This window comes from Cinclus cinclus, chromosome 15 (assembly GCF_963662255.1).
Source record: "Cinclus cinclus chromosome 15, bCinCin1.1, whole genome shotgun sequence".
Taxonomy (NCBI): domain Eukaryota; kingdom Metazoa; phylum Chordata; class Aves; order Passeriformes; family Cinclidae; genus Cinclus; species Cinclus cinclus.
Genome location: NC_085060.1, coordinates 4,007,523 through 4,023,675, shown reverse-complemented (window position 1 = coordinate 4,023,675; position 16,153 = coordinate 4,007,523). Strand labels below are relative to the sequence as shown.

Here is a 16,153-nt window from a genome sequence, read left to right as displayed (position 1 = left end):
GTAGCTGTTTGGGCAGAGATTTGGTATTTTCGGTTGGAGTAAGAACGGGATTTCTGCGCTGCCGGCGCCGTCCGTGTGCGCATGCGCGGTGCCCCGGAAGCGCGGGGCCGTTCGAGCGCCATGGCGGGAGCGGCGGCGCGGGCGGGCCCCGCGCTCGGGCCAGGCCCCGACCCGGCCCCGGGGCCCCGCCACCAGCAATGGGGGGACCGGGCGGCCAGCGGGGCCGGGGCACGGCTGGTAGCGAGCGGGGAATTGGCCTCGGGCGGGAGGAACCTCGGGAGAGGCGCCGCAGGGAGCGAGGGCTGGCGGAGCGGCAGGTGAGGGGGCGCCGGGGGAGGGAAACAGCGCCCCGGCCTGCGTGCCTTGACGTATTTTTATTAAATTATTAATTTAGAGAGCTTTTAAATCTATAGCTACTGTGTGTATATATACATACATACATACATACATATATATATATATAAATAAATACGTATGTGTGTGTATATGTATATATGTATATATACATACGCGCCTATACATATACATGTGTGTATATATACATATAATGCGTGCATTTATATATTATATATTATATATTATATATTATATATTATATATTATATATTATATATTATATATTATATATTATATATTATATATATGTAAGTACAACATACTCCGTTGCATGTAGTACGTATTACCTATATATATATAATTCTGGATCACGCCCTGGTTTGTTTTATGGTGATTGGTAGGTATTAGCAGGTAGGTTTTACAGAACTGCAGTCTTTAAGGTTTAAATAACATCCATTTTAAAAAACTGTCTTCCTGGTTTTTTTGAAGCACCTGAATAACGTATTTTTGAAGTTGGTAATGTTTGGTTCATGTTCTTATAAAACAAAATAAATAACTTGGTAAGGGAGTTGTGGGCTGCTTCAAGATTTGCATGGACATAGCAGTCCAGGTGGTAATGCCTTCATCCTGCCTCTTGAAATAGATTTATGACAGCTGCTGCATTTTGCTAAATATTCATGACAGCTCTATTAAAGCATATTTTATCTAAAAGCAGCTTCTTACTCATCAGTGCATGGGTTGAGGTTTCAGGCTTACTATAACACACTTCTCTGACAGATCACAGACTATGTGTAAGACACAAAATAAGCTTTCTATAAAGAGTTAAAATAATTCAGCCTATTTGGGACTTAGAATGTTTTTTCTCAATGTGTGTTTGGTTCTCAGTGTTCAGTGTTTCAGACCAGTGGAGATGTAGATTCTGCTGTGACCTAAAGTTCTGCATTTCATTTTTGCAGCAGTGCCCTGTACTTCTCTTCCAGCAGTGATGATGAATTTGAAATGTGTAAGTAACGTTGGTGTGTTATGAAGGAGTATGAAAAGGACACATTTCTGCCTAATTATAGTGAAGTATTTTTACATTTTACTTTTTTTCATTGCTTGTGCTGGAAAGTAGTTCTCTCCTTGCAGTGCAGTCTTGGTGTCTGTGCCACAGGGAGTGTTCTTGAATTGCCTCAGTTTTTTCTGTTCCCTGTCACTCACTTGCTTCCTTCTTAGTCTCCAGAGAATAGAAAGCTGCTGCCAGCTTTGAGGAATTGAGAGTAGGAATTATATATATTTGTTCTTCGGAAATACTTTTCACCAAATTTTTACTAGTTGCAAACTTCTAAAAATGCATAACAAGAGACACAGAACCTTGTTCTTAATAAATCTTCTTCTGTTTCAGTTTTAGCTAGACTGAAAACTCCCAAAACTGTTCCTAAAAAGGCAGATAAAAGGTGGGTGCTGTCCGTAATGAATTTTCTGTGTTCATAGTTTAGTTTTCTGTATCATATTTACTAATTAGAATACAGGAAAACAATCTAAAGTTGTATTGATCTGTTGGCCAGTGTAGGAGAGAGTGCAGACAGAACTGTTACATCTTCAGTCATGTTCAGGGCAAATATAAAATGGGATATTTGGAGGTGCACGTGCTCTTGCTACTCCTATTCATGGATGCAAGTTGGTGACATTTGCTGCGAGCAGCTGATAATTTTATGTTGGGTGGATCTTTTTGGATTGCTGTTTTAGTAAGGCAAACTTACTGCTCTGTTTTTCTGCTTACTCCTGCCTTTATTCCACACAATTTCCTTTTTTTATTTTTTTTTCCTTTTTACAGTTTGAAAGACTTCATTGATGACTCAGATGATTTCTTCTTGGACTTGAAAGTGAAAAAGAGCACAACCAAGAGTGGTGAGCAATCACCCATAATAAAAAAAAATGAAAATATAAGTTACTGTTCTTTGTGCTTTCTTGTCTTTCAAGGGATTTCTTCTGTGTTAAGAGAAAGGCAGGTCTCCTAAATGCAACTCCCAAAACTTTAAGCTCTTTCTTTTGAATTGCAGCACAGAAGGATCTTCAAACCCCCAGGAAGCTGATGACTCCTGGAAAGAGAAACACTTGCTGCCAAGAATTGCAGTATCCAGACACTTCAAGTGACACTGAAGATTCTGTCTTTGTAGAAAGTCCATGCAATAACCACCAAAAAGAGGAAGTGAAAGACTTAAAAGGAAGTCAGAAGTGCATAAATCTTTCACCTCCACAAAATCGGAAAGAGTCAGTTTTCAAAGGCAGTCCAGATTTACTTGTTAGAAGGAAAGAAAGAAGCTGTGACAATACAGAAAATAAATTGCCAGCTGTGGCACTAGGACATGGTACAGGGGTGGAATCAGATAGCTCAGATGACAGTTTTGGATCTTTAATGGAACGGATAAAGAAGCGAAGTCTACCCCGAAAACCAGTCTTGAGCACAAGTAAAACTGTCTTTGAGCCAAGCACGACAGGTGAGCAGTCCTGAGCTAACTTGCAGTAGTTAGTAGTTACCTAGTTCTTTCCATTTGTGTGGCATCTACCTCTGAGGTGCAGCCCAGCACTTTACAAAGGATTTTGGTGCAGTCAAAAATTACTCCTTTGAGCGCTCAGAAAAGTAATCTTGTGCTGTCAAGATGTAAGTTTTTCACTATTGCTTGTTTTTATCATTGTAGGCACTTTTTTGTTTTTAAAATTGTTCTGAAAGCAAATCTGGTGGATCATTCTGGTGGTTTCTAATGATTCTGTGAGTTCTTTTTTTAATGTATGCTGTGTAATCCTATGACTCTTCCTATTGAACTAGAAAACATCAAGCCACCCTCCAAAGATGCACAGCCTGTGAAAGGGGAGGGAGGCAGGACACCAAAGCCAAAATCCATTTCACTTCAAGAAACACCTTCCATGATAAGAACTCCTGCAAGAATTCCTGGGAATGAATCTGTCAGTTGCTCACAGTCAGCAAAGACAGAGAAAAGGTGAGTGTTTCTCCATTGTTCCTTTGTTCTAGGACAGTTACAGATGGACAGAGATGCTAAGCATTTTGCATAGGATGATGTGATTCCTCTGCTACCTAGAAACTTCTGGTAATTCAGCATTTGTTAGTGGTTGAATAGCTGGAAACCAGAGTTTTCAGTATCCACTATGACAGGGAGGATATAAACGGGTCTCTGCCAAGGGGAATTGATGACAAATAAATCTGACAAATACCAGATCTTCATTGTAAATGTTATCTCTCTTGCTATTCCTTGTCTTGTACAGCATGTGCTGGCTCTACAGATTGTGTATTTCCAGCTGCTTACCTCTGAAAAGATACCAAAACTCATTTTGTTAGTAATTCATGCCTTTTAAACAAGAGTGTATTGATTTTTTAAAAATCTGTATCCTTATAACTTGGAGAATTAATATTTCTTTTTCTATATGTGGATGCAGCTTAGGCTTTTCAAAAGAATGCATTTTTCATTTTTAATATTATTTCTGCCCTTATTATGTCTTCTAACCATGTGCTCTTTCCTTCAGTGATTTTATAGTGGTGTATACAATACCAGACCTTCAAATTATATCTTTAAAGATGAGACTTTGTCAGAATGCTGCAGCATTGGAATTAGTAATCCTGGTGGAGTATCTGCTTTCCCTGAAATAATTCCTGAGCATTCTTAGACCATCTTTGTCTGTTTCTGAAAATACACCTTTATTGTGATGATCATGTTAGGGCTGTTGATACATTGATTAAATTTTGGTATAGCTGTGGCTCACTGTGTCACAAAGTGTGAGTCTCTTTTCCTACTTAGGAGTCCTCAATATCTAATTTTGTGAATTAATGAAGTAACTGCGGAGCTGTTTCAACAGCTCTGTCCCTTCATGCCCTCAGAGGGGTAAGAGGACAGTCATGGGCCTGAGGGCAAGCTGGTGAAAAGAGTCAGGTGAGGTTTATGCCACTTGAAGCATCCCCGAGATCTTTATTAGCTTGCAGTGGCCATTATTTTTAGCTGTATTTTTTCCATATCTCTGTACTTCAGCAAACTGCTTAATGGCTTTTCTTGCAGACTCAGGGTATGCTCAGTGCCTGGTTGCTTCTTGCAAGATCTTTCAAATCCAGCTTCCCATTATGTGAAGTATTTCAAGAAAAATAAAGAGGAGCTGGCCCAGAAGCTCTACAGGCTGTTTAATAGTACCATCTTTGAGCAAAAGGTTGGTTTCAAAACAAGAACTACCATTCTAAAATACTGGTTAATATGTTGTTCCTTGTTTTTTGATGTGATTTCTCTTTATCCTCTTCAGATTGTAGAAGTTAAGAAGCTTTATAGCAGTGGGTTATGTTTGAATTAGTTCAAGCAATTGCTTCAAAAGGGGTTGGTCACTACTGTGATACAGCAGTTTTCAGCTTGGCTTTGCTTTCCCAGCTGTAATGGAAATGCTGCATGTAATCTTTGTTTGTTCCTATTGGATGTTCATGTCTGCCTTTCTGGAGCACATTAAAAAGGTGATCCTTCAATTAACAGTTTAGGGTGAACATAAAGCTACAACTTGTGTTTTGAATTTAAGGTTCAGTTTAAGAGAACTGCTGTCTTGGATCATCACCTGGGATATTGGGGACCCTCCTCTCGTGAGAAATATTCTTGAAAGGAAGGGTGCTGCCCTCAGTAATTCCAATATGATTTTTCCCAGGAAGGAAAGTGGTTTTTATGCAGAAGAGAAAATACTGTTGAGCTGACAGGCTGAGGTCATGATTTCACATAAAACTGAACTGAACTATTGCTGAAGCAGAGTATCTTACTGCCCAGTGCTTCAGCCCTGTACCTTGAGGTACTTGGAGGCAAAATAGAGGAACTAAGGACTTCTGTTTTACCCTGCATTGTGAAACTCCCATTGTTGGTTACAGAAAAAAAACTGATGGTGGGAATAAGCAGCCAAGGAGGGGAGTTTGCATCTTAAGTGTTAAGGGCACCAACAGAGACATCCTGCACTGGCTTCACAGTAAATACAAGGGGAAGCCAGAGGGCCAGAAGGTAAGAGAAGAGGTAGGAGAGGGGAGATAACATGCACTGTTTTGTTTTTCAGTTACCAGAGAACATGGTAATAATCTGGAATAAGAAAATGAGAAAAACAGCAGGGTATTGTGTAACGGGGCAGAGGGAAGGCCCTGAAGGGAAGCGCTACGCTCGCATTGAACTCTCTGAGAAAGTCTGTGACTCTGCAGGTAGGTCAAAGACAGAGTGGGTTGATTCTTCTTTGAGGATGTGTTGATTCTTTTTTGAGGAAGCAAATTTTACAGATAAAAACATAAATGTAATGCTTAAGAGATCTTAACTGAGCTTAACGGAACTGAAGCCGGCTTTGTAATTTTATATTATCTTGTATAAATAAATAAATACATGAATGGATTTATCCACATTCCACAGCCCTTCTAAGAGGCTGGGCAAATATACAAAATGTGAGAATAGAGATGTAGTCACACTAACTGCAGTATTGTTTGTATTTCTTGATTTGAAGACCTATAGGCATGGTGTTACTCTAATTCTGTGTTATAATGGCAGTCTAAAATCTGACTTCTTCCATCACAGCAAGACACCTTGTTGGTAGTATTTAAAGCTGGAATAAAGACAGGTCAGTGCCAAATTAAGTTCTGTTATGTGGTACTGTGACTGTTATTTCTCTCTCATCCCCTCTCAGTATGGGAAAATGAATCATAAAATGGGGATCTTAAAGGAATCTTAAAAAGCATCTTGTACCAACTTTTTGACATGGACAGAGACACCTTCCACTAGAACAGGTTTCTCCAAGCCCTGCCCAACCTGGCCTTAAACACTTCCAGGCATGGGGCAGCTTTACTTAGCAACCAACCAAAAAAACTCAAACAGATGAGGTGTGTGGGGGAAGTAACCAGGATGCAGAATTTGGGCTGATCACACAACTGGAAATGCACCAATAAAACCTTGTTTTGGAGCATTTTATTAAGACATTGGTAGTTCTAACCTTTAAAAGAATACTTGTATCTTAATACAGAATGAGTGTCAGAGGCATAAAGCAGTGACCAAAGGTGAGCTCGTTCTTCCCCACACCTGACTGATGTGTTTGTTTGCTTTACCTGAAGATCGCCTTCGGGACACCCTGATCCATGAGGTTTGCCATGCAGCCACCTGGCTCATAAATGGTGTTCGGGACGGACACGGGCGTTTCTGGAGGTTCTATGCCAACAAATCAGCTGTAATTCATCCAGAACTGCCAGTGGTAACACGATGCCACAGCTATGAAATTAATTACAAATTCACCTATGAGTGTGTTCGGTGCAAAGCTACGTGAGTAATGTTTTCATCTTGCATATAACTGTGTATTAACTAACTTGTCTAGAAATCAGGGTCCTCTGAAACTGAAAAGCATTTTGGAGCCCATGGAATCTTAGTATGTGATCCCACATTTGTTTCCAAGTAGTTTCAGTTCTAGTTCAGAGGCCAGGACAGGCAGAAATGCCATCTGAGGTCCACTGGTGATGAGGGAAGGTCTTTGGGAAGCAGTCAGAGATACGTACCTAAGCTTTGAAGGAACAAATCCCCATAAAAACTGGGAACAGAATATTTGACAGTGATTAGATACTAGATAAAACTACCAGAGGAAGCTTCCAGCTTAAAGTCCTGATGACTAAATTATAACCACAACCTCACAGTTGTGAGCAGCACTCTGATGGGAAGGACTGACACTAGGACACAGCCTGTAATGACACAATTTACGGGTTTTTTTAACCTCGGGATTGTATGTGTGATTCCTGTAAGTACTGAAAGGAAACACTTCACGAATCCTGAAGTGTTTATTAGGACCATGCAATCCAGTAGTTGCTTAGATGCAACAGAGCATTCAGATTTATTTTTTTTAGTGATGTCTTTGAGGAGAAACTCCAAGAGGCAGTTCATACATGTCTTGTGGAGGTATTTGGAAATGTAGCACTTCATACTGGTAGCCTGAGAGTAGAAGACACAGAGGAAGGAGCCAAGCTGAAAAAGCAGGGGACAGAGTTCAGGGTAGAGAAGCGTAACACAAATTTGATTGTACCACTGTGTGATGTACTGCTCCCTGTTCTAAAATACTGCCTGAGAAATCTGACCTGAGCAGTAGAGTCCTGTGGGATCCAAGTCCTTGTTTTTGCCTTCCAGGATCGGGCGGCACTCGCGGTCCCTGGACACGGCGCGGTTCGTGTGCGCCTTCTGCGGGGGGCAGCTGGTCCTCAGGCAGCCCCCGGGCAAGGGGGGCACCCCTGCCAGGACACAGCTCACACCCTTTGCTAAGTATGTGAAGGAAAACTATGGACTTGCTAAGAGAGAGCAGCAAGGGCTGAGTCATGCAGAGGTCATGAGGAAACTCAGTGCTGATTTTGCTTTGAAAACCAAGCTGGAAGATTCCTTTTAATATCTCAATATACCTCCTTTCTTGGTGCCACTTAAATTTTGTATAGAGGGTAGTAAAAGTTCTGAGCAGCACTTACACATAGCATGTCTTCAGTGACTCCATTGAGTAAGGGATTTACTGTTTGATCTGGGCACCTGATTACTGTAGACTGTGTGTGTGCTGAAGACCTGTGTCTGCATCTGGCTGGGATTGCCAGAAGCAAGAAAGTCCAGGCCCACCAGCCCAAGTCCTCTGACTCTGAATGACTCCAAGGCAGGAAAAGGGGCATACCTGAGTTGGGCTTCAGTGTGGGTTCAGATATTCTCCCACACAGATTTTCCTGAGAGCTCCTTGGCTGTTTTTGTTAAAATTAAGTGGCAGGTAGATGGTGCTTTGAATTCATTAATAGAATATGAGTTTCTCCAAAGCTCTTTAGCCCTCAGTAAGAGTGAAGCTCTTTGATTGTATTTGAATGTAGTGCTCCTCTATCACTGAGATGTCTTAGAAACTAAAATAATGCAGATGGTCAGGCTGGGAAGAGCAGATTCACTTCACCCCATAGAATGAAGAGGTCTTGTGTCATGGCTTAAGTCTTTCATGTAAAATGCAACTGAATATGTGTTATAGTGTTTATGTCTTCTGAAAGCAAATTGCTCAGGGGCTTAATAATTTTGATAATCAATAAATACCAGTTTGATACAAACTCTTGCAACCAAGGCTGCTTTGTTTCAGTTTAATCATGACTGTGTAAGAATACAGAACCCTGGTACCAGTCCAGCTCTCCTGGCTGTGGATCAGAACAGTCATTAACATCCTTTGGTCACTGGGATTGCAATCCAAGGATCCCCATTCCAGGAGTCATCTCCCAGAAGCCCTCACCAAGCCTGGGGGCACTGAGGCACCACTCTCCCTTCCCCAGCAACGATGAATGTAAGAAGCAATGGAACTAGAACCGAATAGCAAAAACAACAGCACAAAACTACTGACCCTTTAAAAACTGATTAATTACTGTTCACAGCACTTCTAAGGAAAAATAAAACAGTAGGAAGTTCTAGTCTTAGGGGATTTGTCAGTAGAGATGTAGAAAGATTGAAAACTCAAGTCTGACAAAGCAATGGAGTTATGGGGCTTCCACATCTGACAGCACTTTACAGCTGCTACTGCATACTGGCTGGCACTTGCAGGGAGTGCCTCTTCCTCAGTTCTGTCACTCTCATTGTCCCATCCTTTGCTCACATGAGACAGATTAACAAGAACACAGATGAGGATGTACATGATGGGGAATGCTGTGAAATGCAACAGCAAGAACATTTAAAGGGATTAATTCAACAACACCTATTTTGTTCCAGTCTTAAGAAATTTCTGCAGTTAAGTTCAGCATGGAGAAATGTCAGACCTTTCTATCTACAAGTTCTCTGCCCAGCACCTTAACCTTCTTCCCTCTTGGAAGGAACCACAGTCCTTTCACTGAGCCAGCAGAAACAGGTCATTTTCTAGGGAACATCAGTACTGGGTACACACCAGCATTGCATGGAGTAAGAGAATACAGACTGATCAAAAAATGCAGGCACTGGCAGTTTGTAGCATTCATTTAATTTCTACTCCCAACAGCTCTAGCTTTGGAATTCTTTATTTGGTTTGACATATGCTGAAGACAGATCCTATGTCAAAGATCTTCCAGGTCTGTTCCCAGGCTTCCCTCCCACCTCTTACCTGCCTGGGTGAATGACCAGTGATGCAGAACATTACCAGATATAAAATCATGGTCAAATACAGCTACTAAGAGAAGGCAGAATTTGGCAGCATCGAGTAGGACAGCAAGGACACACTTTTCCCCTCTAACCCTCGTGTTCCAGGCTCCTGGAATATATGTAAAGCAGTATGACTTCTGTCAAAAGACAGAGGGAGAAACAACAGGTTCCCTAGGTGTGTGCTCTCCAGAACAGGAGTCTTCAGGTGCTGTTTAGCCCCACCACTGAGCCAGAAGTGCAGCAACTGCAGATACAGCACTGCTTTGCACCAAGCTGGGGCAGGTCAAGTTCTGATCCTGGACCTGTGCTCTTTGCTGCAAGAGAAGAGGCACAGCCAGTACCTTCACTGAGGCAACACAGGGCCACCCTTCAGCCTGGAGTAGTTCTTGAAGATTTTTTCACATCACTTTCCTGAAGGGTCTGCATTTCCTCCTCACTCTAAAGCAGCAAGTTCCTCCAGCAGCTGCTCCTTCTCCTGCTGCAGCTCCTGTACACGCTGTTTGTTTTGCTCCAGTCTGTCCTCGAGCCACTGCAGCAGGGGCCCACTGATGGCAGACATTTGGCTGCAGAGGTTCTTTGTGAACACTGCAGAAAGCAACAATACATCATGCCAGGGCAACACACAAAAGACTCAGTGTGCTATACCACCCCCAAAGCCAACATCCAGCCAAGGAAATCTTCCAGCATCCTGGCCCTGGCAACCACACATCTGCACAGGAAAGTCAGAACCAGCAGCTTGTAACAGGGAAACACCACTTCAGTGTGTCCCAGGCAAGGATGACAGACCTACAATGAAAATCTGCACACACCTAATCACTAATGCTAATTAATTTCTAAATTTAGAAGCATCACAGGATGCCTCATTTCCTAAACGTGTGAGAATGGACGAGGGGGTAATAAACTTGGAACAGAAGTGGGATTAGGATTCACCCCATCACAGTGGCAAAAGGAAAGATGTCCCACCTATGAAGTGCCAGGAGATAGAAGTGTGTCTACAGGTCAGCCAGACACTACTTTTAACACTCAACAAATCCCAAATCCCCTTTCCTGTTCCAACAGAAAAAATAACCTAAACAAACCAAGCCCCAAAACCCCAAACAATCCCAAAGTATTTTGTAAATCAAACCAATTCTACAAAGCCTGAAGGATATAACATTAATGAACCCCAGGATGAGGGTTTTACAGCCTCTGAAGTTTTTATTTTAACTTCCTAGTTATAATTCTGTTCCTATGTAACAAGATTCCACTGTTCTGATTCTGGGAGTAGGCATGTCACATGCAAGAAAGGAATCCTTACCTGAGCCATTATGGATCTTGGTTACAGAGTCGAGATGGGTGAGGCTAAGGGAAGGAAAAGAAAGCAGGTTAGAGCCAAGACAACAGGGAACTGTGTACTAAACCTAGGCTGTAAAACCACCTGCCCGTGAATCACTGACCAGACCACAGGTACACCTAAACCTCTTCACCTGCTGAAGCCCTGCACATTCACAAGGATAACAGCCTGTGATCACAAAACCCCCAACATTCTGCTTCTAACCCCAGGCTCAGTTCTACAGACTTCAGTAAGTTCTACAGAAGCACAGGAGCTGGTAATCCTTCTTAATTTCTACAGCTTTGCTAAGGCTTTGGTAGTCTTAAGTACAGCAACAGTGGAACATGTCAGCAAAGACAGCCTTGGAGAGGGGCAGGGTCCCAGGGCTGTTACCTGTGAATTCTCCTGTAGGCATCCTGCTCCTCTTGGCAAAGGATCTTGGGCAGCTCCACAGCTGATTCCAGACACACTTTCCCAATGGTTTCATGGGGGACAACATGAATGGGAATTTCAATCCTTTCATATCTAGAAGGGTATGAGATATAATTAAAAGCAGTGAACAAAAAAAATACTTCTACAACCTTACAACAGTCTGTCCAAGGCCTGGCAGTGCTGCACATCCACTTTTGGGAACACATGCCTGAGCTGACAGGCAACGGGAAGCATTTTATAGCCACATACTTGTCTTGAATTTTAATTGTAAGGTGCAAACCTTAGGGCTTGACCTCTGGAGCTGGAAGTAAAAAGGTGGTGCTGCTACGTAACAAATTGCAGCAAACCCCCCCCCCCCCGACCTCAACAAATCTTAAAAGAATAAATTATCTAGGCTAAATGAGTAACTCCTAATCTTTAAATTCTCTTCCAGAAGCCTGCATGAGCAGAAGTCAGGAGACCCTGTGTAGGCATCTCTGTACATTTGCTCCTCTTACTAAGGGACAGCCCAGAGAAAGGAGAGACAAAGACAAAATACAATTGGACATAATATTCTTCTGCTGTACTCACTCTGAGCTCTTCTGGGCCTGAATAGACTGGAAACAGGTATAGAGAATTCTGCCTGTCTAAGAGAGACAGCAGAAAGTCAGATTCCAAAGGCAAAAGACATCTAAAACCACACATTCCTTTAAGAAGCTTTCAGTAGAATTCCAGATGTTTTGCTGTGATTTGCTTGCTGGAGGTGCTTAAAGCACATATTGATAAACCCTTTAATGATGAAAAATCTCTTAAGCAGCAGCTGTCTGGACAGTAGACCCAAGTGTCAGTTTATCTCACACGACAGCCACACCTCCTGGAGAGGCAGGAAGAGGGGCAGAGCTATGTGAGCTGGGCTGGACACCTGAGGGAAGAGCCCTGCCCCACTTCAGAGCACACTCTGCAGCTGCTGCAGCCCCCCCTGAGCAGCCAGGCTGTGGGGCAGCACAGAGCAACCATCACTTGCTCTCCTGCCCTTGGGATCACAATCCAAACCATTCTCACTGTGCTTTCCATGCGCAGCTCTGGCCTCCCTGTAGGCTGCACCAAAGGCTTCAGCTCTGCTCTCATGAGCCCCTGGAGGGTTTGTTGCCATTTTTAAGTTGCCTACCTTGGTGTTCTTGTCCTCAATGAAGCAGGAAAAAATGAGCCCTACAAACCCTTGGTCCATCATTTGATACATGGCTTGTGTGCGGACATCTGCAGGGACAGAAATGAGAGTGAGAGCTGCCCTGCTCACCTGCAGGATTGGGAAATGATTTGCCACCTTCTGAAGGGTGATCTGGAATTTGGTAACAAATGTCACAAACTTTGTTTACGTCCTCACTCTGGATGACTTGAGTTTAAATAAAGAACTTGATCCAATTTATAATGTAATTAAATAGCAAATCTTAAAAACAGAAGACGTGCTCACAAAACCAAGAAATTCCCTCACAGCTAGCCTGGTGCCACAGGTCACCATAAAGTCCAGCACATACAAGTTACTCATGTACTTCTTTTATGGAAGTTTTCAGCTCTGCATTAATTAACACTCACAGATATCAAAAATCATCACAGCAGGCCTAGGATCCACACAGGTTTTTTTTGCTATTCCCCACACACAAGGTCTGGGTTTTTTCCTATCTGGAAGAACAGCAGTACCAGCAGTAGCTGATCTTTGAGTCCTTGGAGAGCACACACAGGATTAGGGCTACACTGGCAGAGGCCCCTGAAGCCCACCCAGATAATCTGGTCCTATCAGGGAATGTTTCAGACTCAGAATTGTTGGAATGTGCAGCTCTGGAGCTCCAGTGACTGAGTCTCGGGATCAGCAGCTGGAAGTTTCCCCCAGAGCCCAGCCCAAGGCTCCTCTTACCGACATGCGACGGCCACACAGTGATGTGGGGGTGGGAGTGGTACCAGCCCACCACCCTCATAGGACGTCCTGTCATCTCAGCCAACCTGTGTGGGGGTCAAGGAGCTTTTGGAACCAACAGACAAAGGGAAGAGCTGTATGTACCAGCAAAAACAGCAGAGTTTTGAAAGAGTTTTCTATGAGTCAAGAGAATTCCAGATTCCTTTGGAGGAGTGATAAGAAACAGTGCAGGGAGCTGATGGGAACCTCTTCCCCAGCACCATCAGGAGTTGCTGCTACAGAAGCAAACTAGATTTTGTTTGCATGTGGCAATGAACAACATTTCAGCAGCTGTCCAAACCAGCATCCCCAAGTGTGTGTAGAGGCTCCCCACTGCAGCACCCAGAGCCTTGCTGACCTTTCACCTTCCAGTCAGCCTCCCCGCTAAACTTCCACCCTCCTCCACAAACACACTGCAGTTTTACCTACGACCAAATACAAAACAATGATAAAAAAAATTATAACACAATTCCTCTGCAAGCGCTGGAACCAACAGAGATTCCAGGGAAAGGCAACTGCCAGCACAGCCCTCCCAGCTGAGCAGCTGCAGGAGGGAGCAGCTGACGGCTTCAAGCCAACTACAGGCCTAAAACACAGCCCATGAAAAGAGCTCTGGGGTAAAGCACTTCACTGGCGAGCCTGCTCTCTGCTGAAGGATATCTCTGCTTCAGTGGAAGCAGCTGAAAGCTGCTCTGGCGAGATCTCCACACGGTCTTTCCTCTTGTCAGACCGGCGCAGGATTATCACAGAATGGATGTGGACGATCCGGCAGGTGTCAACCTAAGGACACAGAGGGGAAATCAATCGTTCCTCTGCTAGAGAAAAAACAAACCGCAGGGCACAGCCGGCTGCTCTGAGCATCAAGAGGCACAGGTGTACACCGGAATACGCCGGGGTATGGGCATAAGAAGCGTTCCTGACTCTGAGCTTCGACTCTCCCAGGAGCTGACCTACACACTGGCAGCTACCAGGGTCGCTCCGTGCGCGATACCAGCGGTCACAGCCCGCGCCCCGCCGTGCCACGGCCCCGCGCAGGCCACAGCCCACATAGGCAGCGCCGCCACCCGCCCCTCCCCGGAGCCACCCCTCTGCGGGCGGTACCTCTCCGATGCAGAGCCCCATGACCTCCTCCTTCTCGGTGCTCAGCGCGTGGTTCAGGCACACCAGGAACGCGTCCGCCTCCAGGTGCACCGCCTGCACCGCCATCTTGCCCTCCCCGGCCCCCCTGCCCTTCGCCCCGCCCGGTCGGCAGATGGACCAATAGCAGCGGCGCTCGAGAGCCCTGCCAGCCAATCGGCGCAGCCTCCGGTGAGGCGAGCGGTGCGGCGCGGCGGAAGGGCCGTGCCGCCCACGGGAGCGGCAGCGCCGGGGTTCCGCCCGGGTTCCGCGCAGCGGCCGATGCCCGCGACGGACCGGCGGGGGATGGCAGGGCCGGGCCTGAACGGGACGGCTTGGCCCGCTCCGGCTTAACCCGACTCGGCTCGGCCCGGGGCCCGGCCTCCCGGGCCCGCGGGCAGGCGCGGGGAGGCGGCGGGTCCGGGGGGCGGGGGACGGCTTTGCGCGGCGCACGCGGCGCGGCGGTCACGGCGCGGGTGCAGGTAGGTCATGGCGGGCCCGGCCCGCGGGACCCGCCCGCCCGCGGCCGCCTCACACCCAGGGCCGCCCGCCCAGCCCCGCGGCCCCGGCCCCGGCCCCGGCCCCGGCCCCGGCCCCGGCCCCGGCCCCGGCCCGGAAGGTTGTGCCTTCCTCCCGCCCACCCCGCCATGGCTGATCCGGGCCCACGCCCGCACCACACCCCCTCCCCTTCGGCCCTTCCTACCCGGCTCGGCCTCACTGCTCCCCCTTCCCCTCCTCGGCCCGGCTCTTGCATCCCTTCCTTCGCCCTCCCCGCCCCTCTGCGTGGCTCCCCCCGCATTATGTCCCTCTTTTTTGTCTTCCTGTTTTTTTTAGATCCCACCAAAGCTCGGCCTGCCCTCCCCACGCTGCTGGACTGCCCGGCTGGTCGGTGAGCATCTGCTACCCCTCAGTAGGTCGGGCAGAGCGGAGCGTGGTGTCAGAGGGGCTTGCTCCAGGCAGAGTAGAGTCCAAACCCCCAAGAAGAAGCTTTAGAGTATCTCCACTTGCCCTCAAGTCACCAGATCATCAGATCCCGAGTTGTTGCCAGAGCTGGACTGGGTTTTTCAGGAAGGCTCAGCACCCTTGTTTCCCTAAGGTTTGCAGGCAGCTGCCATGTCCCAACAGGCCAGGCTGGCCAGCCTTGCTATGGGGGCTGTAACTGTCAGCACAGCACTGCTGAGCTTTTCCTTAGTGCCTAAATGGCAGCTGAACTCTCATTTGCTTTTTAGAACAGGTGATAAAGGGTGGAGTTTGTTCAGTATGCTGACCTCCAGCTCTGGGCTAGTCCAAGCAGCATTTGGAGCAATTTCTGTCACTGTTTCCATAAGATATTTTAATGTACCCCACTTATAACCAAATAAATTGTCGTCACTACAAGTTGCATTCCTCTTCCTGGCCATTTTGATATTTATCCATATATTATGGCTGAGAAATCCATCCAGGTCCTAGAACAGTGTTAAACTTCTAAGATTGATGCTAAGACAGATAGAACATCTACCAGTATCATTCCTGTCTGTGGGGATTGGTATTTTAATCTCCCCAGTACAACACTTTGAACAACTCAGCCTTCTACAGCTATGTTAATGGCAATGTTAAAGTCTCAAAGGATGATGCTGCAATCCTGCAAATTTAAGCTGTTGGGGTTTTTGTTGGTTGTGGTGGGGTTTTTGATAGGTCATAACCCCAGTGTTAAGAACCTGGATTTAAAACTTGTTTAAAATATAAGTAAGCTCTCTTCTCCTTCCATCCATGTCTTCCTTCAGGCTTTATTTTTGCTTTCTGATCAGACCTGCAGAAATAGACACTGTGTACGTTTTCAAGTGCACTGTCTGAGTGTATTTGTGGAATCTCCAGTTTCTTTGGTGTGTTTGGGTGCTGCAGACAGACCTGTCC

At 45.6% G+C, this 16,153-nt stretch overlaps 2 protein-coding genes across 2 annotated transcripts; one reads left to right on the top strand and one right to left on the bottom strand.

Moving 5' to 3' along the window:
• The first annotated feature begins 60 nt into the window (after positions 1-60).
• Positions 61-9,188, top strand: GCNA (germ cell nuclear acidic peptidase). The gene is made up of 10 exons (XM_062502618.1): positions 61-317; positions 1,293-1,339; positions 1,721-1,772; positions 2,153-2,226; positions 2,379-2,816; positions 3,146-3,317; positions 4,386-4,530; positions 5,401-5,539; positions 6,434-6,638; positions 7,488-9,188. Exons 1-10 carry the CDS (start codon positions 82-84, stop codon positions 7,738-7,740), a joined length of 1,761 nt encoding a protein of 586 aa, XP_062358602.1. The 5' UTR covers positions 61-81; the 3' UTR covers positions 7,741-9,188.
• Positions 9,189-9,333: 145 nt separating this feature from the next.
• On the bottom strand, positions 9,334-14,358 carry BRCC3 (BRCA1/BRCA2-containing complex subunit 3). The gene is made up of 8 exons (XM_062502619.1): positions 14,246-14,358; positions 13,805-13,924; positions 13,106-13,193; positions 12,362-12,450; positions 11,785-11,840; positions 11,176-11,307; positions 10,768-10,811; positions 9,334-10,055 (listed from the first exon to the last, which is right to left on the bottom strand). Exons 1-8 carry the CDS (start codon positions 14,348-14,350, stop codon positions 9,904-9,906), a joined length of 786 nt encoding a protein of 261 aa, XP_062358603.1. The 5' UTR covers positions 14,351-14,358; the 3' UTR covers positions 9,334-9,903.
• Between the last annotated feature and the right edge of the window lie 1,795 nt (positions 14,359-16,153).